This window comes from Carica papaya, chromosome 5, assembly GCF_054855325.1.
Source record: "Carica papaya isolate Zhongbai chromosome 5, ASM5485532v1, whole genome shotgun sequence".
Taxonomy (NCBI): domain Eukaryota; kingdom Viridiplantae; phylum Streptophyta; class Magnoliopsida; order Brassicales; family Caricaceae; genus Carica; species Carica papaya.
Genome location: NC_142313.1, coordinates 2988658 through 3015081, shown reverse-complemented (window position 1 = coordinate 3015081; position 26424 = coordinate 2988658). Strand labels below are relative to the sequence as shown.

Genomic DNA, 26424 nt, shown 5'->3' with positions numbered 1-26424 from the left:
GCTTAATTAATCATATCTTGCTAAATACATCACTATTATTTCTTATTTTATAAATTACTTATTTCAGTGTTGTATGACTTACATATGACAGGTTGTTATTCCATTTGGAGATATAGATGAGGTATTCTCTTTCTTTATTTTTGAAGGTATCTCCTTGAAGATATATTCTTGGCTTGGATAGTATCAAATGCTTATATGGAATGGAATTGTGAGTCATACAGATACGTAGGAGTCAACATGCATTCATCAATCCTGCCATAACAATCATTCTTCGGATGGGTGCTGGTGGGCATGGTGTACCTCCACTTGGAAGTCCAGATGGTTAGTGGCTAACTGCAATTTTTGAAATATTTATTAGTTAAATTGTTTAATGCACTGCAGTCTTGCATGCTTAACATTTTCATTTTTTAAAAATGATTGCTCACTTGTTTTTAAAATTTTAGCCATTAAATTTATTTACTTAACTATCTCATTTTGCATTCCTTATGGAAGACTGCTCTTGTTATATGTTTGCTTCATATTTGACATGGAAGAATCATTGCCCACCTCTCTTAAAGTTCACAGATTGAGTTGATCGTAGTCAAGGTTTTATATTCGCAAACTTGGTATAGCTTCTTTATGACTATAATTTCATCAATCTGTAGCTTCTTCCAAGTAGCCGAATTTTCTGACTCCCTTTTTTTTTGGATGAGAAAATAAGTATCGTTAATAGAGAGAAAAGAAAAATGTATAAGTGAAGAGAGTAAAACATCCTTTGAGGACTCCAAGAAGGACAAGAGCAAAAGATAAACAAAGGAGAAAAATTCAACGCAAAACAGCTTTCCAATCCCTTCTAACAAGGTCAAAGGAGACATCTCTTTAACACACACAAGCCTTGATATAGAAAGAAGCAAAGAAAGTCATTCTGTCCCAAAGAATAGAGGAGCAAGGTAATGACCCTTTAAGATTCTAGAATTATGCTCTAACCACAAGACCCAATAAAAAGGGCATATCTCCAGTGTATACTAGCTTCCTACCCAACTCCCATAAGGGACAAATTCATAAATGGTCAACAGAGGGGGGGTGGAGGATGAATGATGCAATTATATCAAAAGGCCTAGTCCAAAGTTCTCTAGCTAAATCACAATAAAGGAAAATGTGATAAAGGAATTTAGCACACTCTTAAACCACATAATATACACATTTGAGGAGACAACAAGATTGAGCTTGCAAGCTTGTAACCAGCGATTTGTGTTAAGCCTGCTGGCAAAAACGTTCATCATGGAGAGAGTTTTACATTTCAAAGAGCATAGGTGAAAGTCTCGTCATTGTGACAACTAGGTTTTGGAGTAATATAGTTAAGAGATGACTTGTAGAATAAACATTTGAGGAGTTCAATGTCCAATTTTTGTTAAGTTGGGAAGAAACACTATTAGGCCCAAGGATATTAAGAAAGGAAAGCATATAATTGCCCTAATAATTTTTAAGGTTTTGTTTTCAAAGACATATCCACAAGCAATGAATAATAAAGGTTAGATAGATCAGCAATCTAATTATCTTTCAAGAATAAAATGCAAGATTAATTTATTTAATAATAATAATAATAATAAAATGCAAGATTCATCCCTTACTCTCAAACAAGTGAGAGGGATGAAAAGGTCATAAATTCTAGAGCTTCCTGTGAGTTGCGTACTCCTAGCTTTAGAATCTCACCCACTCCTTTCTATTTAATTTGTAACCAACTTATGCCACAAAGAGAAAGATTATCGGTACATTTTTATATTTGTACAATAAAGACAAATTTCTAGGCACCAAGTTCCCAACTCCCATGCCACTTACTTTTTAGAAAGATAGCATACTTCCCATCTATATTTCAAAAAAACAAACATACTTCCCATCTAACTAAATGATCTCTCAAGGCCTCACTTTTCTTCTCATAATCATCTCAGTTTTCTTAACCACTCTTCTAAGTTTCTAAACAAAGAGAGAGACTGCAAAGGAGTATTCAATAAAGAGGCTTGAATAAGAGTAACCTGACCAACCAAGTAGCGAAAACAACTCACCCTTCCAACAATCAGTCTGTCTAGAGATGCTACATGGCCTTTTTGATTACCCCCTAAAGGAATACCTAAATTAGTGATATGCCTATTACACTTGTTTGACTCAACAACAGTTTAATAACTTCGTCTTCAACATTTATCCCCAGAAGGCCATTCTTATTAAGGCTTTGGGTTTCGCAGGAGAGGAACATTGGGAAGGTTTTGGAGACATGAGACTACCAAACTGATTTAGAATGGGAGTGTTCTAGAACGGATCCATCTCAATATTGGAATATTGGAGGATATTTACCTTGTTTAGGAATAGCTTTAGTACTATATTAGGAATTTTTCTTCTTACTTAGTTAGAAATCTTTTTTTGTTATTGTTTTCATATTTAAGAATTCTAGCCATATGAGGCTATGCAAACACACTATAAATACATGAATTATTGATCTTATTTAATAGATTTTCTATCAATAAAATATATTGATACTCTTTGAATTTAATGTAGCACAACCCTGTAATTGTGGTTGTGACCATCCTGTGATTCTAGTAGCTGCCAATCCTTGTGATTGTAGATTTAATTTATCGTGTATATATATATATATATATATATATATATGTATTATAATTTTGATGAATGGGAAACCTAGTTCTTGGTTTTGGAAGCAAAGGTTTTGGATAAGTGGTCCTCTTTCCCCATTTCCCTTCACAATTAAGGCAGATGCTCTGAGCCATATGTTATCTCTTGGTACAAAGGGAAGTCTGATTGAGGGCCTTATGGGTGGCGTGGTAGGGTGAACGCTTCTCATCTCTACTTTGCTGATGGTACGATGCTTTGATGTTTTTACCATGTGAAGTTTTATGATGCAGTCAAATGATATCAGGTCTATGTATTAACCTTTGGGAAGAACAATTATAGAGGAAGTAAGGGACTTGTGGCAACACAGGATTGATTCAAGGTGGGAGGGATACAAATTTATGAAGAAACAGAAGCACCTGAAAGAAAGTTTGAAAGATTGGAACAAGGAGGTGCTTGGAAATGTTGGATAATCAAAGAAACATGTACTTGAAGAGACAGGAGATTTAGAAAAATTGGGGGCAGAGGCAGCAGAAGAGATGTTGATTATAGAAGAAAGAAGTTGGCGACAAAAAGCGAAGATTAAGTGGATCAAAGAAGGAGATGCTAATATTGGATTATTTCATAGAGTTGTGATCGCCAAGAAAAAGAAAAAATGCCATTAAAGAGATTGAACTTGGACATGGGGGGATGGAAAGGAGGTAAAAAATTTAGCAAGGAGAATTACTCAATACTACAAGAGTCTGTATGCTAAAGAGGATTATTCTCGTCCGTTCCTCGAAGGAATAGATTGGTCCTCATTTGGAGCGAAGAAAGGGGGTGGATGGAAAGACTTTTTGAATTGGAGCAAATTAGAAGGGCGTTTTGGGACCTAGGTAATAATAAAACTCCTGGGCTGGACTGATTCATGATTGGGTTCTTTAAGGTTTGTTGGGACATTGTCAAAGCAGACTCACTTAAGCATTTGAGGAATTCTACTTGAATGGTTCAATTTGCAAAAGCAAGAACTCCACTTTCATCACCCTAGTTCAAAGAAGGAAAGAAAGAAGTCTATGAATGTTTCAAAATTTTGCCCAATCAGTCTGGTGACTAATGTCTATAAAATTATGGCAAAATTTCTTTCCTTTTAGCTAAGTGAAATTTTGGATGATACTATCTCCATCTAACCGGTTAGCCTTTATAGGTGATAGACAAATCCATGATGCACTTTTGGTGGCCAATGAGGTGGTCGAGTACACACCTGCATTGCATGTGAAGGGTGTGGTGCTAAAATTAGACTTTGAGAAAACATATGATCGAGTCAAGTAAAAGTTCCTAGATTGGTTAATGGAGCGAAAGTGATTTGACAATAGGTGGAGACAATGGATTCGAGGTTGTTTATCCTCTTGCTTACTTGCAATGATTGTTAATAGAAAGCCTAGGTATTGGTTTAGAGCCTCAAGAGCTTCTTAGGCATGGCAACTCTCTCTTGCCTTTCCTCTTCATCCTGATTGTGGATATAATGAGTAGGATGTTGTCTATGGCTATAGAAAGAAACTTGGTGAAGGGGCTAAGAGTGGGAGAGCAACATGTTGAGGCATCCCGCCTACAATTTCCAGATTGTAGGATTTTGTTTTTGGAAAATGAAAATAGATCCATATTCTCTTAACTTGGTGATGGGGCTAAGAGTGGGAGAACAACATGTTGAGGCATCCCGCCTACAATTTCCAGATTGTAGGATTTTGTTCTTGGAAAATGAAAATAGATCCATATTCTCTTATCTATGTGTTTGAACATATCTCAGGACTTGAAATTAATTTGGTTAAAAGTGGACTAATTAGAATTAACATGGGTGAGGATACAATAACCTTCTTTTAGAATCAATAGTTTGTACAAAGCTATCATGGCCCATCACTTACTTTTTTTTTTTTTTTTGAAATAAAAGAGATAAAATATATTCACAAAGGTACTAAGGGGGTACCACCCAAATACAAGCCCGTCACTTACATCCAAGGAGTAGGTATGTTCGGGGATGGTTGGATAATAAGGTGGGTAGGCGTCTCCAAAGCTAGAAGGGTTGTCTTTTCTCTTTAGGGGAGAGAATAACCTTAATTAACACTTTCCTATCTAGCTTACCACTCTATTATCTATTCTTTTTAAGATCCTTACCGGGTAGCTGAGAGGATTAGGGGTAGAATGAGAAACTTCCTATTGACTGGAGTTGGTTAGGAGCAGAGAGATCATTTATTTAAGTGGAGAGATCTGTTGTCAGCCCAAATGTTCAAGGGGCTTTGGTAGTGGAGATCTCAAGTTAAAGAACTTATCTCTAATAACAAAATGGCTATGATGCTTTCCTCTTGATCATACTCTTTATGGCATAAGATAATATACAACATTCATGGAAGTGGTAGGTCCGGGTGGGATGTCCCAACTTGTGTTTCACAGATAACACTTTAGCCGAAACCTTTCTGATAAGGAGACTTCTTATCTGTTAGTGTTACTCAACATGCTAGAACTCATACACATAACCTCCCAGTCGAGGTTTCTTGAGCCTTTGGGTCTGTTTACATGCAAGTCTTTCTTCACTTATCTCACCAATAAACCCAGTGCTACTCATTTTCATACTGCATAGGTTTTTCTGGATGCCAAAACTTATTTGATGATTAAGGTACTATCAGCCAGAAGCTCAACACTAATGACATGCTTCAAAGTTATGCCCCCCACTGTGTTTTGTCTCTTGAAGTGTGATGTTTTGTGCTTCAGAGTGTTTCTACATTGCACTATATGGAAGTCATGGCTGGTCCGATGAACAATTCTGGACTTAATTGGGCGGTGTCTCCTACAGTTGATAGCTTCATGAATCCTTGTATTCAGGGGATTGAGGTGAGCAAGGAGGCTAAAGTACTATGGCATGGTGCGATTTTTGCTGGTTTTGGTGTATCTGACTGGTTAGGAATTGTGAGATTTTCAACAATTGGGCAATATCAATCTACGAGCTAACCAAGAAGGTCACGTTCTTGTCTTCCTTTTGGGCAAAAGCCTGCTGACATTTCCCGAACATGAGTATATTAGAGCTCTCGTAATTGGGGATGCTATTATAGACAAGGATTAGGAGAAGGTTTTCTGGTTTACTTGTTTTGATTTCTCTTTCATTTGTGTGTTTTTTTTTTAAGGATGATGGCTTATTCTCTGTTCTTGTAATCTTTCTCTCTCGTCAATAATAAAGCTTCTTCTTTTACCCAAAAAAAAAAAACTTTAGGAAGAATAGTCTTATGGGCGTGGGCTTTCCGAGACCATTTTGACAAACTAAACCGAATCAAGGGAATAGGAGTCAGCCACGGAAGACTTCACCAAATCTCCAGGTATATTATCTCCAATCAGCCAAGGTGCTTAGCATAGGAGGCTTCTTCCCATCTCTATCGAAAGAGAGAGCAATCGTCACATCTGCGCTAGGTAGCTCTAAAGCTTACCTTCAACCTTGATCCACTACTTTTTTTCTTTTATATATGATTGCACTGGCAATCAAAGAAAGCAGCAAAACCAACCTTGCCCAAGCGGATTTGGCTAAACAAGAGAGAAAGGCCTTCTGTTAGAGGGTTGGCTGAGTTGACAAAGTGCAATCTTTTAGAGTGGCCTATCACTTATCTAGGTGCCCCTCTGGGTGTTAATCCTCGGGTAGCTCTTCTTTGGATACAATGGTGCGTAGGATTTCTAAGCATCTTCAGTCTTGGAAATTTGTTTGATGTTATATGAGATCTACCGTCTATGTATTAAGTATTAAACTTAGAAGAAGCTGTCTTGTGGGTATCAATATGGAGGAGCAGACATTTAGAGGGTTGGCTAAGTCGGTAGGCTGCAACCATTTAGGATAGCCTATCACTTTCTAGATGTCCCTCTTTTACAACAATCCATTACTTTCTAGGTTTTCCTCTGGGGGTTAATCCTCAAATAACTTCTCTTTTGGATCAAGTGGTCCATAGGATCTCTAAGCCTCTGGAGTGTTGGAAATGTGCTCTTTTTCCCTTTGTGGCAAGGTCACTCATATTCATGTGAATATGAGAGGAACCATTGCATCAGGTGGGAGGTTTGTTTTTTGCTTAAGAAGATGGGACTTGCACATTCAGAACTTTTTTTTTATAAAAAAAAGCATGTCCTTATGAGTAAAATGGTTATGGTGTTTTTCTTTTCAACCCAACTAGTGGTATAGGGCGATTAATAGTAAGCTCGGCTTGTATCAAAATGGTAGGAACTTCAGATCAGTGTTTTGACTTTTTCTTACAGGAGCCCCTGGAAAGCTATTTGTACTCTTTATGCTTCCTGTCTTCCCTTACCCAAATTGAGAATGGGGATGGTTAATGTATCTTTTATGGAAAAATTCTTGGATTGATAATGTTTCATTTGTCATTCGTTTCCCTCACTTGGACAACCTGTCACAGAGTCACAGTACTCTTATCTCCTCATCTTGTGATTAGTCAATTGGTCACTGCTCATGCAATATGTTTTTTGAGAAATATTAATGATCACGAAGTTGTTGATAAGAATTCCTTGATTCAACAACTTGATTTTGTTGTCTTCTAGTCCTGCATTGCTGGTATTTCTTTTCTTTATTAAATAATATTTCTTTCCCTATTAAAAATACCTGCTGCTAGATGATATCAATGTGCATTAATACTTGTGTGCATGCACCTATATGTGGATTCATGCATCTAGAAAATGCTATTATTGTTACTGATGATTCTTTATTGTTGCTGATGATTTATTATTGTTACTGATGATGCATTATTATTATTACTGAAATTGAATTAATTTCCAATACATAAATATGTTTGCTGTAATTATATTATTATGTAATTTTTTTTTTACTTTCATTAAGCTCATACAGTCACATATTTAAGCTTTTAATATAAAATCGATCTTAGCCTAATAGAATCTATTCCTTTCCAAGACTGATGAGTATGTAGCCTTTTTTTTACTGTTAGGACCACTATTCCTCTTGAAGTGGTTGTTTTCTTTCTAAAGCTTGGTTATGGTATGCTTTATATTGCCTTTATCTTTCTTTGCCATTTTCAGGTAGAGTCAGGTATAAATTTGCATCATTTTGGAACAGGAATCATGCACTAAGAGCTTTGCAACGGACAGCAAAGACCTACCGTGCATTATTAGAAGCTGAGAAGAAGGTCAATCACTTGTGTACCACAAATTGTTCTTTTTTTATTTTTGACAGTCTTCTTTGCTTGATCATAAACTGCTTAAAGTGATGCCATGATTACATTTTGTAGGGATGCAAAAAATTTATCCTTTTCTTTTTTCTCTGGCAAAGTAATAATACTTATCCTTGAGCAGCTGCAAAACAACAATTACACTTGTGGTCACCAACAATTTCATGAGCTTATCTACATGGACTTGAAATAATTTATCATTGGTGTTAACTCATTCATACAGCACAGATTTTCTCTCATTTACTAGCTAAATTTACAGGGTTGGACTAGGAGGTATTTTTTTCCTGTCTTATTCTAATTTTGTCCGGCCTAAAAATGAAAAACAGAAAAATAAGATTGAAAGGTAATAAATGTGAAATTTTAAACAGAAATTGTTTAATTAATTTAGAAGAATATTATAATGTATATTACTCTTTTTTGGTATTATTATTGTCTCCTTTTCAAGGAAAAAAAAAGAGAAAAAAAAAAGGCAAAGAAGGAAAAAGAGAAAATGAAATGACAAAAGTGAGGCCTTTAAAACATTAGCCTTTTTAATCCATTACCCTTTAATCCATCAACCCAAAAAATCCCAAAAACCCAAATTCATTAACTCAAAAATCCCATAAATCAGATCCACTAACCCACTTAACCCATTACAAACCTTATCAACCCTTGAAACCAACTCCAAACACATTTAAACCACTCTCCCACAAAAGGCCAACCTAACTTTCTCAATTCTCTAAACCATTCTCCCATTACAAATCTTTCTGCCCTTTTAAATAGCAATAATGATTTTGTGTAATCTCTTTGGGGTTTCTGTACATCGCGGTTGCAACATTCTAATACATCTACAAGGCTTGTAGATTGGTATAAGTTTATTCTGCTATTATACATTTTATTGTAATTGTTCAGTTGTGGAAAGCAATTATAGAAATGAGAAAAAAGGTTCTGATTTTGCTTTTTCTTGGCAATTGTATAGGCACAATTTTTTCTTTTTTCATATGTTGTGATAAGGTGTTTAGAAAACTAATAGTTTTAGAGCTCTCTCCTAAAAACAAATAAAGAACATATCCAACAGAATTTTCTTCTTGGCAGTTGTATAGGCACAATTTTTTCTTTTTCATGTGTTGTGATAAGGGTTTTAGACAACTAGTAGTTGTAGAGCTTTGCTGTCTAGGTAGCAAGAATTCATGTCTTAAGTTTTAGCGGAAAAGCTCAGATTATATTTTGTTTTCTTTTTTTTGGTGGAAAGAAAAAAATTTTATTTGATATGTTCTTTATTTGTTATAGGAGAGAGCAGAATCAGCATTGCGTGCACATAGCAGCTCTACAAGAGGTAGTGAAAAACAAGCCAAGATTCCTGAAGATGGTGCGTCCAAAACTGAAAGACTTCAACCTTTCATCAAAGAGGAGGTTCTTACTGTTATCTATAATGTATGCATCCCCTTTTTCCTTCTCTTTTATGATTTTTTTTCCTTGTCTTATTTTACCATTTTAGTTCTTTGGCATTTGTTGCAGGATGTTTTTCCATGCACTGCTGAGCAGTTCTTTAATATATTGCTGAAGGATGGTTCTAGTTTTACAAATGAATATCGATTGGCACGGAAGGATAGTAACCTAATTGTAAGTCTGAGGTTATTCTCAATGATAGCTCTCCTACAGTCATACTAATTTATGGGGGATAATTGTACAATAACACTAAGAAGAGGATAAACTCTGCCATTTGATTTATGGTGCATTTGGTTAGCAAATGGAACAAAGGTGGAGTTGGAAAAGAGCAGCTATTTTATAGAAGTAAAATAAGATTGCAACAATTATAATTGATCATATTGTTTGCTTGGGAAGTTTAAATAAGAGTTACCTTGTTTGGCTAGTTGGTAAGAATGGGAGTGAAAGAGGATTGTTAAACATTAATATTATTTATAATTTTTATTCAAAATTAAAATACAAACAGAAATTAGAAATACAATTATTTAATATTCTAAGAAGTTGCATAATTGACTAAAAAATATTTAAAATAAAATAAAATAAGATAAAAATACTGGGCTTTATCTTCCCTGATTCAGTCGCCAAAACAGAAATGAATGAAGGTCTCCAATTTTCAGTTTGTCAGCATTCTTATAATGACGTGTGTTCCTTTGTTATTCCAAAGTCTGTTGCAGACAGAGAAATCTGTAACATATTGGACTTTAAAACAGCAAAGAAAGATGGTTAGCCTGAGTTGGGGGCTATTGTGTCCCAGAATGACTTTGTATTATGGACCCATCTATGATGGTTTAGAAGTGCAGAAACATTAATGAAACTACCACCATTGTAAAGCCGTCCAATCAAATAAACCACTTTTGAAATCCTTGAGTATTGATTGTAAAGAAAATACTTTTCTATTAATTGAATTTGCTAGTTCTTTTCAGTTTAAGTATGAATACAACTGTAGATTATTTGGTTGGAATCAGAGGCATTTGATGTAGACTGCAGTAAGCATAAATCTTACACTTAATATTGATGGGTATGTTGGCCAAAGATGATTATTGATGGCAAAGGTTAGGTGGGTAGAGTTTTAACAAAGAAATTAATGCTTAATATTTTGTTATTTTCAGATGGGACAATGGCATGCTGCAGATGAATATGATGGTCAAGTAAGAGAGATAAAATTCCGATCACTTTGCAACAGTCCTATGTGTCCTCCAGACACAGCAATGACTGAATGGCAGCATTCTGTTCTATCAGTAGATAAGAAAAAACTTGTTTGTCACATCCCTTTCCTTCTTTCTAATGATAGTGATAACAATAACTTGCTTATACCCTATTGATTAATCTTAGTGATGTCTTTTCCTAGGTTTTTGAGACCGTGCAACAAGCGCATGATGTTCCATTTGGGTCATACTTTGAGGTATGCAATAGTAAGATTTAGTGTTGCAGGTTAAATATTTTTTTTGGGCAATAGTCGTGTTTAGCTTTTGCATCTCAGAAAATCTTTGAAGTTATTGCTCGAGTTTTTTCAAGCTCTCTCCTAGAAGGTCAAATTCATATCTTCCTCTATCATTTGTAAGGTTAAGATGGTTCTCCACATTAATTTCATAACTGATTTGATCTTTCTTTCACTTAAAATCCCAGAATTTTGTTTTGCTTTGTCCATTGTGGGTCAATATCTCAGTTTCATGTGTTTCTACATTAAATTAATCAGGTAGTTTCCCTTTAGTTTGTCAGACAAGCCAAAAATTAATTGATTGGTTCAATGATGGTTTGGAAGTTCAGAAAAAGAAAAAAAAACTGGTATAACTCCATGATAGATCTAGTTCTACATTCAATTGAATTTTATGTTGTGGTCAATTATTAGACAAGTTTCTCAAAAAAAGAAAATATTAAACTTTTTCTGGGTGCAGCTTTGCACGTATGAAGATGAGTTCATATATAGAACTAACCTTCTTCATGTTGGTCATCTTTCTTGCCATCCCTATCTGCTTGTGTGCATTTCCGCCCTATTTCGAAAGGAAACTTGAAAAGTGAACACTCTTTCACCTTTTTTTTTAAAATAAAAATATGGTCTGTATCATTAAGATTTCAAGATGTCAAGATGTCAATTCATTTATATATCAAGATGTCAATAAGATTTCTAAAATCCCCCATAAATTACAGGTCACCTATAACAAAAAGAACTCAAGGTCTGAAACCATCTATCTCTAACTCTATCAAAATCAATCTTCCATGCCCTCGAAACTCTCTTATGTTTCTTTTTTTCCATACCACTCAAAATATAGTAAGGAGAATGAGTCTCGCATGTCTCTTCTCCCATTAATACCCTTTCACCGTACATCTCGTTGCTTATTGTACCAGTCATTACCCAATTAAACCTCAGCCTGGATCATGGTTCGTAAGTTGTATGCAAGTGCGCACCAAAACAGAATATGGTTACAAGACTCCTCTGCCATTCTGCATAGAAACCGATCATTGACAATAGTCTTTTCCCTTCTCATTAACTTGTCAATAATCTTTTCCCTTCTCATTCTGCATAGAAAATCAGCAGTGAGCAAGAGTTTCTATGACTGCATCTGCTGGCAGCTGGGCAATGGCACTGAAATCATAGGGAACTTGTCTTTCAATTTGAAATTACCAGCCGATTCATCCTTCCAGAAATTGAAAGACAAGTTCCCTATGATTTATGAGATTGCTAATGAAAGGGACATCCTTGTGGAGAAGGTTTATGAGAAGGGGAAGGGGGGTGTGGGTGGTGTATTCAAGTCAGGAGAAACTTGAAGGATGAAGAAGAGGAAGAATACTGTAATCTGCTTCGTTGTCTTGCTGTTATTAAGGTAGAAAATCAGAAAGATAAAAGAATCTGGAAACTGGACAAGAAAAGAGGCTTTTCTTGGAAAATCTACTACAATTATATTGTTAAAAATGAAGATGAAAATGTCATGGCAGCACCTTTCAAGCAAATCTTGAGGTCAAAGGCTTCTCCTAGAATAACTTTCTTCACTTGGGAAGCTGTTAAAGAAAAAATCTTGACCATTTATATGTTGAGAATAAGAAGAAATATGATGATTAATAGGTGTTATATGTGCAAAGCTGATGAAGAATCATGTAATCACTTGTTACTTTGGTGTCCAATGGTGTACAAAATTTGAGAGTATGTGTTTGGGATTATGGGAATGAACTGGGTTATGGCGGGTAGTGTTAGCAAGGAGTTGTGGGCGTGGGTTGGTTTACGTAAAAAGAAAAAACAATTATTCCTTATTTCGATTTTCCTTTTTTGGGATGTGTGGAGGGAGAGGAATGCAAGGACTTTTTTAAGGAAATTGAAACTGACATTGTAAACATTAGAAGTAGATGGTTTCATACTTTTTGTTCTATTTTGTTAGATCATGACATATTAAATTGGAAAGATATTAAAACTGTCGTGGACTACTTGATCGACTTGTAATTATTTTATTTTCGGGTGGTACCCCCTTGATACCTTTGTCATAATAATACTCTATCTTTTATCTCAAAACTAACTTGTCAATAGTAAGAATATATTAATGTCCTTCTTCCCAAGCATAGAAAGCAACTCTTGGAGGAGCATTCACATTTTAGATTTGCTTAAAAGGAAAACTAGTCTCTATGGAGTCATTCTTGGCTAAGTAGTTATAGAAAAACCTAACCATGAATGTTTCTACTGAGTTGAGGCTCCAAACCGATTGGTCATTACTCTCATTCAAAGATACAGAAGATAATGGGCTCAAGAGAGTCTCATACTCATTTATTTATCAGTCATTAAAGTTTCTCATCACCTCCATATGTCATTCCCTTTCCCCTCAAATGTCTCTGAATGACTCATGGACTGAGATATTCTTATACCGTGAAATAGCAAAAATCTGTAGAAACTTATCTCTGAATGCCCCCATGTTGTCAAGAGTCTATCCAAAAGCTAATTCTCTCTCTATGCCGACTTTTCATCTTATGCATTCCTGAAATTTACCTCTTCCTATACATATTTTTTTCACACTCCATTTCCATGCAGTCTTGGCAATATTCTGGAATTCCTGTACTACCACCTTTGCCACACATCCAAACACCATTACCACAAGAAAACCTTCAGAATCCACTAAAAAATTCATTTACTTTAGAGATTATATTAGATCGTAGGTTTTCTCTGGTGTATATAAGGAGGAAAATGTCGAGTACTAAACTTAAACCAGTCCAAGAATTAGATCTTGATCTTGGAACTGAGGTAAATCCCAAACAATCTATACAGTTTGATAATAATATGTTTATTGCACTGCATAAAGGTACAAGAGCATGCATTAAATATCATTTTTATCTTATCTCTCAGTTTGTAATTTAATAAGTGTTTACTATCTTATAAATTTTTTTTCACAAGTTTGAATACTGAATCTATTCTTAATACAATATTTGAAACATTATCTTGTGAAGAATTGAAGAATGCTATGGATATAGAAATACAGATGATTGAAAAGAACTACGCTGAAGAAATTATGGATCTACCCAAAGTCAAGAAAGTGGTGAGATGCAAATGAGTTTTCTCAATCAAATATAAAGTAGATGGAACAATCAAGAAATATGAAGCGAACATATACATAGATATTTCACTAGGTTTTAACTAAAAACACATATCAAATATACTTCCAAGAGATATTCACACCGGTAGTTAAGATGCACACAGTGTGATTCTTGTTATAGTTGTCCATTTTGACTGATAATTACAAAAATTTGATGTAAAAAATATCTTCCTGCATAGAGATTTAGAAGAAAAAATATACATACATATTTCACTAGGCTTTAATGGAGAAGCAGGATCAAATAACATTTATAAATTAAAGAAAGTACTATATGAACTCAAAAAGTCACCAATAGCATGGTTTGACAGGTTTACAAAGGTAATGATAGATTTTGGACTCAAGTAGATTCAATATGGTCACACTTTATTATCAAATACTAAGAGACAAGATAAGTTACAACTCTCCTACTATACATTGATGACATTATCATATGAGGAAATGATAAAGAGGAACAAGTAACACTAAAAAAGTGTTTGGTATAAGAATTTGAAATCAAGAAATTAAGTAACTTGAAGCATTTTCTAAGAATTGAAATTGCACGTTTTAAATTTGAGGTTTTTATTTCTCAATAGAAATACATTAATGACTTATTAAAAACATTAGAAAGTTGGCATGCAAACCAGTTAGCACTCTTGTTGATCGTAATAACAAATTATGAATAGCAGAGTAAGACACACCAGTAAACAAGAAAATATATCAGAGATTAGATGGGAGATTGATATATCTGTTTCACACGAGATCATATATCATATATGTAGTAAGTATTATAAGTCAATTCATGCACAATTAAAAAGAATGCACCTACAAGCATCATACAAAATACTGCAATACTTATAAAGGTCATAAAGAAAAAGAATTATGTTTAGAAGAAATGACAAATTGCTCCTAAAAATCTATACTAATATAAATTATGCAGAGTCAACTGTAGAGAAAATATCTATTATAGGCTACTATACCTTACTTAAGGGCTAGTCACTAGGAGAAGTAAGAAACAAAATGCAATTAAGTGCAAAATTAGAATTTCAAAAGTAGCACAAAAAGTATGTGAACTACATAGGATAAAAAGAATTTTGGAAGATTTTAAAATCAAGTGGAAAGCCCTATATGCTTCTATTGTGACAACAAGTCGGTCATAAGCATCATTCACAATCCGGTGAAACACGACTGAACCAAATGCATTAAAATTGGCAGATATTTTATGATAGAAAAATTTAACAATAGCATAATATATGCCTCATACATGTTCACAAATTCTCAACTGGCAGATATGTTAACTAAAAGTGTAAGCAATCTAGCATTTCAAACTCTTATTGGTAAGTTAATGATAGAAAATATCTACTCCTCGGCTCGAGAGGGAGCGTTAAAAAGATGATAAATTAGATTAGAGGGTATAAGACTAAAATACATCATTTGTAATCAATTTTTTATTTCCTTTTTTGTCTTGGAAAATCTGTATATATAGGGTTATAGTATTCAATAAAATATAACATCAAACCATTTTTAATATGAACCACGATTGGACATCATTTTCAAGGTGGAAAGAGGCTAAGCCTACCTTGTCTTCTTTGGCTGTCCTTTGGTATTGAAAGAAGTGCTCGCACTTGTTAATCCACCCCAACAGATCAGCTGAGCCATCATAATCTAGGAAAGTCTAACATTGTGAATCTTGACACCATACTTATGCTTTTTGTATTGTTGTTGGAGTCAGCTAGCTTCGTCTATTCTTTTTGTTGAGCTAGTGATGTTGACAGCCTCCCTCCTTATAGCCAATAATTCCCTAGATAAGCTTTCAACTTGAGCAGCAAGCTTGCACTGCCCCTCTTCTGAGTAGGTACGATCTTCTTGGCATTGCTTCATGAACATCTCAAATTGTTAGAAACTTATGAAGTCCTCCATGACCACCGCCTCTAATACCAATTTGATAGGGTCTCGAGCTTTGGATTTGGTCACAAGGCCCACTAGTGTGGAAATTTTAGGCCTTGTTGGCCTATAGTGAGGTTCATTTAAGAGAATCTCCAATATTTTAGAGAGAAACTCTTTGGATTAATTGCTTTATTACTTTATTTATATAATAGATGTATTTGTATAAAAGCTAATTGAATTAGATCCTTATTACAATTTTAGGAATCATAGTACTAGTTTTATCGTAAGTTCTAATCTAAATAAATTATAGTTCTAGGAATCCTAATTTTAGTTTTATTCCAATTTCTTAATCTAAATAATTATTATAAATCTTTAAAGAATTATAACTCATATTAGTTCCTTAAAGAAACCAACTTTCTACTAAATTCAAACTTCTTCCTTTGCTGCTTCCATTGGTCCCACACCCTATTATTTTCTGTATTATAACATCGTGTTTTATTTTGGGATGATACATGGATGGGATTGCCCTTTGGCTTTGTATTCTCCTCATCAATCTAATCTTTCTTCTTATTACAATGTCCCGGTTAACAACTTTATCATGAATCTTTCTAAGATACGACACTCCTGGGATATGCACTTCTTCTATAACCTCAACGACCGGGGATCTAATAGAGCATATTATCCTTGATTCATTTAGTTAGACCTTGTTTCTTTTCAAGCGCAAGCAGATCATAGAATATGGAATCTTGATCCATCAGGTTCCTAGACGTGAATGCCTTTTTTCAGTTATTTTATCCTTAACATAAATCGCCAACCTGGTTTCCAAACTAGCCTTTTCTAGAAAGTTAAGATATTCCATTTGTGGCGAAGTGTGGACAGATGCTTGGAATAAATGATTTGTCGGAAACTTGAGACCTAATTTCCTTCTTTCTTCGGGCGTTTGTGTGATGTGCCTCAAAATGAATGAATCTCATGGCGGCCTCTTCCTGAATGCAGAATGAAGTATCTCAGAAGCTCCGGAAGAAGATTTTCCATATTTTGGGGCTATCTGGGTTTGTCCACAATCTATTTAGTGTTTCTTGGGTTCTCATATTCAAGGTGATGGAGGAAGAAAGTTTATGAAGAGGTGCCATTGTTGCCAGGTTTTGTGTGTTATGTTGGAACTTAGAGCTAGAATTTTTAAAGACTAGTATACACGTCCTCAATTTCTGTGTAAGGAATTGACTAGTTTGGCCTCAATTGGGCACATAATTGTTTTAGAGGCATTATCCATTCTATAAAGGAATTGGGAGACTCTTTCATATTGGTTTTTGTGTTTGTTATGGTTTCTCTTTCTCCTTTTCTAAGAGGTCTTAGAGGATATTTTTATATCATTACCTTTTTTGATCTTAAATAACTATTAAAAAACGATAAAACAATTATATGAAGTTAAACTTGACTGGATTTTGCTTAAACTCTTTTCAATCTTACCCGACGAAGCTGTTCTCCAATTTACTCCTGAACAAGAAGAAAAAATTGAAGTTCGCTGTGTGCTCTGCAGAGCCTATCACACATGTCGAGTATTCATAAAATATCCTAAAAAAAGAGTATGTTATGACTGAATTTAGGTGAGCAATTAACCAGCCTACTTAAATTGCCCCAAATAGACAGAAAAGAAAATTTTAGTCACAACTTGGAAGAAAAAGACACATTTAAATTACTGTTTTTATTTAGTAAGTATGTAAATTTTGTTAGGGTTATAGTGAGATGGTGGTAAGAAATGACATGAAAGATCTTCTCTTCTTGTATGTGCTATGCCTGTAGGCAAGGCGAGTGGAAGACTGGCCATTTAAAGTTTAAAACACATCATTTTTTGCATTCAACCATTTACTACTTTCTAGTGGAAGAAAAAGAAATTAAACAGTTAGAACTCCATTATATTAGCATAATTTCTTACTTGTCTAAACTTTTGAATCATCTTCTTGTGCAATATGTTAGCTTAAGGGCCATTATCTAATAAAAGTTACAAAAAATGCTCCAATTGGTGATATCCCATTGTTGTATGCATCAGATTCACTGTCGTTGGTGCTTGGAAACGAAAACTGAAAGCTCATCTACTATAGATATCAAAGTGGGTAAGTTTTGGCTGTTCTTACATCTATTTAACTCTTCCCCATGAATGAGCATGCTTATTGCTGTTAGTTTTTCTTCTAAGCAAACTGTAGCAAAATGGTCTAAATGAGTCATAAAATTAACTAAAGTCAATTGGCAATCTAATTATTAGTAAGTGAAGTAATTGTGTACAACACAGAAGCATGATAATAACAGAATTCCCATGTTGTTTTTTACACTGTAGGTTATGTTTTATTGCTTATGGTGCACTTGATCAAGTTTAATTGTGCATCTTTTAGTGTAGCATGTCCATATTGCAGACTGCCATTTGCCATCATTAAATTCCAGTATCAAGTGCTAATCATGCAATGCTTTATGTTGTTGTGTAATTTGACATTTTGGCTTCTGGACGAAATGGTGTTGAATTTTCTCCTTGGTTTACCCCACTGATTTTTTTGGATTCAAATCTAGATATATTAGTTTTAAGGTGCAAATACATGTGTAATATGCTCTGATATGTGGATCCAGAGGCATCATTGAAAACATACACCCCACCTCGTGCCAGAAGAGTAGATTATTTCTAATGGCATCTTGTTATTCAATTATCTTATTCAAAGTTCTGACCAGCTCCCTGCTTTTGCAAGGTTTCCAAATGTCTTGAATCCACTTTTTAGGTTTGCAAGTTTTGAATTGTTTGGTGGTGTCTTCTTGAATTTGGTGTTTCTTGGATGTTCCGATTTGGTGGCTGGGTAATTTTCTTTGAGTGAATTAGATGACTTACTTGTTTCCATGATAAATACCGCAAATATGATAGTCTGATATTTGGTGAAAAGATCAATTCACCATGTTGAAGTGTATGATAGAAGAATCTGTTTTTATGATAAAATCTGGATCATGCTCTTGAAGATGCAAAGCCTAAAAGGATAGAAAATAGAAACAGAGTAGCTACCCATCCGAGGAAGTCCTTAGCACAATGGGGATCTTCACTTAATCTCCTTTCCAAACCATATTTAATGTCAAGCTCAAGTTAGAGAATCTATTATTGCTAAGCACTTGTGCTTGAAGATGAGCCTTTACATCTTGAGAATGGGTTAGGACGGTAATCTTCGTGCCCATATTGATTCTCTAAATCAGCTGGACAATATAGTGGGGAACACTGGAAAGATGTGCAACGGGGATGGTTGTTGGCTTCGTAACCTAGTCAAATTGATACTTCAATTGGTGGTAACAATGTATTGGTTAAACAAACAAAATTAATAATTGATGATGCGGCCTTTAGTTTGAAGAAAATGAGGACATAATGGGAAATGAGTGTTTGTGTTGGAGAGCATGCATTGGCGATGAAAAATTTGCATCAAGAAAGAAACCATTTGTGAGAAGTACAGTTCACATGAAAATCTTGTTTGAGAAATACAAGTAACATTGAGTGTTACTACTTGGGGGAGAGGTGAAATTCAGATATATATTCTATTTAGAAAAGACTTGAGAGAACAATAGAGGAAAGACGACAAATAATGATGGGGACAACTGTCTCAACTTTGTTTGTGCTATTGATTAAACTGTTTATGGCAAAGACTAATGAAACAAAGTGACTGTGGCTGGGTGATGGATTTTGTTGCCTCCGTGTTTTAAAAGATAGATTTTGTCTTGATACTTGCACATAGGTGTAGACCTTGGCCTCAATATTTTGGAAATAGGGAGAAAATTGAAGATTGATGGTGTTGGGAATCTTGGAATAGTATGAAGATCCAGAATGTAGTATCAAGAAATTTTCCAGTGTTAGATATTTCTTTATATTAATATTATACTTCAGGTGAACTCTATTCTTGTGGATGTAAATGATAGTGATCGGTGCAAAGTGTTGAGGAGGCAAGTTGATTTTACAAGGGAAAAAGAACTAACAAAGCATTTGCAATTTAGTGGATCTATCGGTGGGTCATGTAATTTCCTCGGCAATTACAAGGAGTTGAAGGGAAGATTTCCCAGATGGCCTCAGACGTATCCAATTAACTGTACATTTAAGCTGTTGGGACTCCATGGCATGTCTTATAACATAGTAACAATAAAGATCTTGGATTCATGGCTCAACCATTGTTCGATAAATGGGAGCTTTGGAATTAGAAGCTCTGAAAGCGAACATCATCTGAAACTAATACAAAAACTGTGATCACTGGATATGGAACTTCGAGATAGTGGGTTTGGTTTCTGGCAGGTCTGTTGTAAATCTGCATCGAGAAAGGAAAAAAGGTTTTGGAATTTGGGACTAAGGTTTTGGTCAGGTTAGCCTCCAATATCATGTTAACATAATAGATGTAAATGTGATCACAATGGATTTTAATTCCTCAAATATCCTAGTGTACAGTACCTTTTTTCGGTACAGGAGCCCAATATATGCCAACTGAGCTTGAAGCTCTTAAATTAGTGAGTTATCTTGAGAATTGACTTACCAATATAGGACTATTAGATTAGTAAAATATTAGACTAGGAAATGTACAATCACTCTGGTTTGCTCTATGAGCTTTAAACCGAAGACTCTTTCAAAAAAGGAAGAAAAAAACCTCAAGTTTCTGATTGTCTATCTCGAGAATAGGCTAGCCAATGCAAGATTGTTAGGTAAGTAAAATGTTAGACTCAGGAATGCAGAATCACTATGATTCTCTGAATAGTGTTTAAACCAGAGAATGTTACAAAACCAAGAAAAAAACCTCTAGTTGCATGTTATCCACGATAAGAAGAAAAACTGTTTTATGAATTGGGATTTGGTCTCCACATGTTCTGTGCACAGATGGTTTCTAGTTTAAATCACAGAAAACCACATTTTCTGTGGCAAATTTCATTTTAATTGTAAATTGAAGGATGTGTTTTTGGATATTCTCCAGGTGCACATTTTAAGAAATGGTGTGTGATGCAGTCCAAAATAAAGGCAGGAGCTATCAACGAGGTTTGTATCTTTGCTTCCGGTAATGGAATAAAAACCGAACTAAAATGACATTATGTTTCTAATTATTTTTCGATATGATGGTTTCTCTTAATAGTACAAGAAAGAGGTGGATGTAATGTTAGAAACAGCACGTTCATACATCAAGTCACATTTTTCTGTTGACGAGACCAACAAACCCTCCTCCTCCTCCTCCTCCTCTGTAACCCAAGAGGTAACTAGCTAAATACTTTACAGGCTGCCGGTCATGACATGGTTTCTTCAATGTTGTGATGTTACTTGTATCATTCCATGTGCTTAATTTTCTCTACTTTGATGACATTTATTTATACGGAGAGCCTCTTTAAGGTTTAATAGTGAACGGCAATAGGCGCTTAATGTGAAAACCGCACCCTGTCTCGTTAGAAGAGAAGTAGTGGTGTGTGTTGGTTCTTGTAATTCTTTTCTGTAATGGAAAATCTCAGCATATATTCGGAACACTGCGTAATCAAAACCTTCTATAGAGAAACGATCTTGTTTAATGTCGGTTTTCATGTAAATAAAAGGACGAGCTCATTTTCTTTATATCAAATGTTATTACATTTGATGAGCAGCAATTTGTGTTCTTTTCCTGTTAGGAGGGTAAATTATCTAGAATTGATGAATTATTTTTGTGCAACTTTTTTGGAAATCTTAGTTTTATGGAGTTTATAAAAGTTTCAAATCATAATGATTCATTTTCAAATTCTATAAAAAAAATAATAATAATAAGATGAAATTTGAAGAACGTCAGGGTTTTCACCCAATTATAATTGTTGGTAGCAAAATAATATAATTTCTTAATACTGTTATAATCGAATATTAGTTACTGGGTAATATTCAAATTTTATTTACAATTACCATACAGAGATCTACCATAATTTCTAAAAATACACAAATATAATCTATGTATACTTACACTACACAGATTCAAACCTATAATCTTTCTATACAATAATTACATGAAAATCTCCATTATAATATCTCCTAACTGATGTTTTAAGGCCAGTTTATGCTTGTGCAAGTTAATAATTTGGAGAAATGTTCCTTAAGAAATTAATATCAATTTAAATTAAATCATAATTATATAAGATTATATAATCAATTATCAATGTATGGAGAACATCATAGATCAAACTACCTTTCAATCAATAAATGAGGTATGTAGTAACTCAAAATTTTGTACCACTTTGAGTTAGAAGTGTGCATCTTTTGATTCGGTAAAAGACCGAAGAATCGGTTTATTTTAATTTAATTATACCGTCAATTGAAATAATCTAGTTTGAATTGAAAATTTAGAAATAAATTATAATTTTTAATTCTGATTTAATTTTCTATTCGTTTCGATTTGTTTTTAATCCGAACCCTTATTTTAATTACTCTCGTTATTTTAATCTGCTTCAGTTCGATTTAATTTAGTTTTAAATAAACTCGAGCCACTTTTTAGTTTGATTAAAAAAAAAAAAGAAATTAAGGGGAGTTTAATTGTCTGAAATGCCCCTTCCTACGTCAACTTACATCCTGTTGGGACAAACGCAGCGAAAAATCCCATTCCAGTTGCAAACGACATCGTTTTCAAGAAGTACGTAGGCGCCTCCCTCCATCACCGTTCCATTTCGATTCTAATAGTTCGCAGACTTCCACTTTCCATCTTACTCTGATCTGCGAGACAGAAACAATCCAGAGATAGTTAAACATGGGGGACAGACGCGTCTATGGTCTGATATTGTTTGTAGGTATTCTATTTCCAATTGTACTGAGTGATAAAGAGCAACTGAGCTCAAGGGAATGTGAGGATCTAGGGTTTACAGGCCTTGCTCTTTGTTCTGATTGCAACACTTTGGCTGAGTACGTCAAGGATAAAGGTTATTCTGTTTTCCCCGTTATAACTCTTTTATTTTCAATTAATTCCGGGAAATACCCTGTTTTGATTGGTCAGTTTATGGAATTTTGTTGTGTTATCTGTCCTTTTCTTAATTGTTCGTCTTTTTTTTTTTTTAATTGTTCTGGATTTTGAATGTTAAGGTGCCCTTTGTGTTTGGTGATTTTAATTAATGCTGATAACTCTTATGATACCTTCTCTTTTCCAACGTGATCTTTCTGTTGAATTCTGTGTTTATATCAGATATATTTTGTTCAATTTTGTGGCTTTTACCTGACACTTCGAGGTTCTGATCAATTTGGATTTGGAAAGCAATAGAAAATTAATGATGCTTCTTTCTTGTGTCAGTACTAGGTTAGAAAGAATTAAGTGGTTGTTGATCGAAGAAATTTATGTTTTGCCATTACACATTTGACGTATATGTTAAGATCTTTTGCTTCTTGATGTGCATATTCATCATTGTGATTACCAGCATTTGTATAGCCAAAAGTGTCAACTATGAGTGATATGGTTGCAGAGTTAGTATCTGATTGCTTGAAGTGTTGCACTGAGGACTCTGACGATTCTACAAGCAAGGTATAGATCATATTGTTAGAGCTCTTGAACTTAGATTAGTTACTTTAAATTCTCCTCCTAAATTCAATGATTAATATTTACATTACTTGGTCTATTTTCTAGTTTGTGGATCCCTTTCTTGTTTCTTGTATTTTCCTTGGCTGTCCTAGAAATATGTTAGGAGAAGCCTCGTTGTTGGTAACATGTTTTGATTAAACAAGTACTAACGTGGATTAGGCAATAATAAATTTAAATTGTGCTTTCATAATGAAACTGGATATGCCTGAACCAACATCTTGATCCAATTACTATATTAAATTCCATATTGATGTGCAGAACTGCTTTTTGGCCCTGCACCTCTATCACCATTTTACTTTTCCTTTCAACAATCACTTGTTAATGATGTTTGCAACAATTATGATGCCCCAACTACAGTAATTGCAGGATTTAATTTCCAAGGGAGGCAAAACTTATGTTTTGTATATTTTTTTATTAAAAATAACTAGCATTTTTTATTGATTTGTTTCACCTTTTCTTTCCATATGAAATCCAAACTCCGGGCAGGGCTAATCATTTTTTGAAACTTCTTTTTTGTATACAAAAGAAGAAACATTATTGAGGTAAAGAAGATACAGAGAATTAGGTATCCTCACAAAGCAAATTAAAGGAACTAAAAGAAAGAAAAGAGAGAAGGAATAGCTAGATCGTAATAATCAACAAATCGTCATTCAGAATTGATAAAGAAATGTCGTTAAAACATCTTCTGGCCTTAGCCCCAACAGATGCCAGAAGACAAACTTTATCCCACAATATCATAAAAGGTTCAATATAATTTTGAAAAATTCTGGCATACCTCTCCAGCCAAATTACTAACAAACCCAAAAAGAATTCCCCACTTCAAAAAAGCTTGACCTCTGTCTTCATCATTGGTCCCATTAGAACAAAAGAAAGGAAGGACTTGTTCTGTGGGCAAACCTAGTAAAAGCCAAAGATACCAAAAATATGGTTCCACATTCTCTCAGCCCCGTTATGTTGCAAGAACAGGTGGTAATGATTCTTGGTATCTCTATGGCATGTCACACAAACCCATGGAGACAAGGAGCCAGAACCTTCCAAAGGTTTTGCTGAGGTGAAAATTCTGAGTGACAAGGTTATGTATCGAGATATGAAAATAAGACTGATAAATAAAAACTTGAGGTACTTCTTTTTCTATTAAAAGAATAAAAACTTGAGGATTCCAAAGCAGACTCTGCTACATTATTTATTAGAATTATTCACTGTATCTAGAAATTGAAGAATATTAGTCATGTTCACTGCTTCCTATCATTGAGGTTTCTGCAAAAGAAAAAAGAGAAATTCCAAGGATTGGTACCACTAGGGAGGACCCAAAAGATGAATCAGAGGATTGTAGTGTCTGAGGAAACGAAAAGCAAGGGAAATATTATAATTCCAAGGGTCCTCCTAGAATAGAAAACAAGAACCACCCCCTTCCCTCAAATGAATGAAGGGTGAAAAAGAAACAACTAGAAATGGCCTTCGAAGGGCTCTTAAAATTATATGAAACATTTGCTTTGGACTCCCATCCATTCTATTGAACACCACTAGACTTGCTCATCTTAACCCTGTGCCAAAGAGATTGCTTTGGAAATATATTCTGTACCTTATTTTTTGGTGCACTACTTGTCACCATTAAATATTTAACCAAATTAGCGAGTCTTCTTTCATTTATGGTTGTATCCAGGGAAAAAAAAGAAGAAAGTAATTATGTATTTAAACATGTGAAACTGCAGATTACCTATTCTGGTGCAGTACTGGAGGTCTGCATGAGGAAGCTGGTTTTCTATCCTGAAATAGTAGGCTTCATCGAAGAAGAGAAGGATCAGTTCCCTACAGTTAAAGTTCAATATGTCTTCAACTCACCACCAAAATTGATCATGCTGGATGAAGCGGGGCAGCAGAAGGAAACAGTCAGGTGAGATGCTTTCTGCAAGCTAATGGTGCTATGCAACTCTTACTGACATGACATTTCCTGGCATAAAGATAAGTTTAGATTGGGAGACTGGTTTGACCTGATTATAGTGCTCTTACGTACTTATCATCTTTTTATTTTTTTCATACTTTGAAACATGCATGTATGCAGGTATGATCCTTTGCATAGAAGGATGTTGGAGGGGGATAGGGTTATGGATAGAAATAGAACAAATTTACAAAAGAAAAACCACTTTTCTGAATTAGGACCAATTTATGGACTTCTCCAGGTTCCCAGTCCATTCAAATTATGGTCGCCTAGAGTTCCTTAGTACATTAGCAAACAATGAAAGCTTATCCATTTCATCCTAAACAAGTTAAATTTACCGTAATGCTTAAAGCCGTTTATAGGCACCTAACACAAGGATCCAAGCACAAATAGATGTTCTGCTGCAATCACGTGATACCTCATAACTTCTATAGCCCATCAGCTGTCTTTATTTGAACTTATTCCTTGCCATGATGCCTTTTTAACATCAAATTTAGTTGCATCTCCCACTGTAATTCTCTATTGAACTATAAAGGTCTACCAAAAACTGAAATTGAATGTCAAATTTTTTTTTTTTTGGGCAGAATCGATAACTGGAAACGGGAACATGTGTTGCAATTCCTACGAGAGAAGGTCAAACCTGTTTCAGCAAGTTGATGTATTGGTCTGCTTTTAATTTCTGGCTCTGGAATTGTACCATGAATGATTAATTGGTAACCTTAAATGGAGAAGAGAAACAAAATTCCAACATAATGAAGTATACAGTAAAGTTGATTTCCTATTCATTTTGGTTTTAATATGCAGTGAAGCTGATTATGAACTAATGATCATCGTTTCAACATTTATTGCCAAATATCTTTGTTGATTTTGCACAATGTGATCTTTGGTTGGGGTAAATTATGAGTTTTTGATTAAAACACATCTTCTCCATGAATTTCTTTTGTAGATTTATCCTCTTGCAAATAAGCTACTTGATTCTCAAATTCATTGACAATGGCCTCTTTTTGCAAATCTAAATCTGTACTTGTGAACAGGGCTGGCGTTGACCCAAGTTCAAGGACAAAAAAGATATGATCCACAAAATTTTTGAAATGCATTAATTTATTAGTTATGTATTTCACCAAGATATATAATATATAGTATATAGTATTATATATTTTTTAAAAACCCATCTCAAATAAAATTCAACCTAAACTTTAAACCCAATTGTGAGGGAGAAATTCCCA

The 26424-nt window shown here is 34.5% G+C and overlaps 2 protein-coding genes across 5 annotated transcripts in view; both read left to right on the top strand.

Moving 5' to 3' along the window:
* Nucleotides 1–21247, top strand: part of LOC110821269 (C2 domain-containing protein / GRAM domain-containing protein) — a 32796-nt gene extending 11549 nt beyond the window's left edge. For 3 of the 4 annotated variants that reach the window (XM_088219774.1, XM_088219775.1, XM_088219776.1), the window contains 10 exons: nt 92–121; nt 222–321; nt 7648–7754; nt 9066–9209; nt 9294–9398; nt 10373–10519; nt 10612–10665; nt 17748–17811; nt 20668–20729; nt 20824–21247. In XM_088219774.1, the coding sequence (XP_088075900.1) occupies nt 92–121; nt 222–321; nt 7648–7754; nt 9066–9209; nt 9294–9398; nt 10373–10519; nt 10612–10665; nt 17748–17811; nt 20668–20729; nt 20824–20952 (942 nt within the window). In that variant the 3' untranslated portion in view covers nt 20953–21247. Of the gene's footprint in view, nt 1–91; nt 122–221; nt 322–7647; nt 7755–9065; nt 9210–9293; nt 9399–10372; nt 10520–10611; nt 10666–13688; nt 13778–17747; nt 17812–20667; nt 20730–20823 lie in introns of those variants that run through there. The other variant, XR_015819045.1, reaches the window with a different exon arrangement.
* A 1038-nt stretch (nt 21248–22285) lies between these two features.
* Nucleotides 22286–25983, top strand: LOC110821479 (selenoprotein family protein). Its single transcript, XM_022051336.2, has 4 exons — nt 22286–22609; nt 23144–23202; nt 24972–25153; nt 25783–25983. The coding sequence occupies exons 1-4, from the start codon at nt 22441–22443 to the stop codon at nt 25853–25855; spliced, it is 483 nt and encodes a 160-aa protein (XP_021907028.1). The 5' UTR covers nt 22286–22440; the 3' UTR covers nt 25856–25983.
* The last annotated feature ends 441 nt before the right edge of the window (nt 25984–26424 follow it).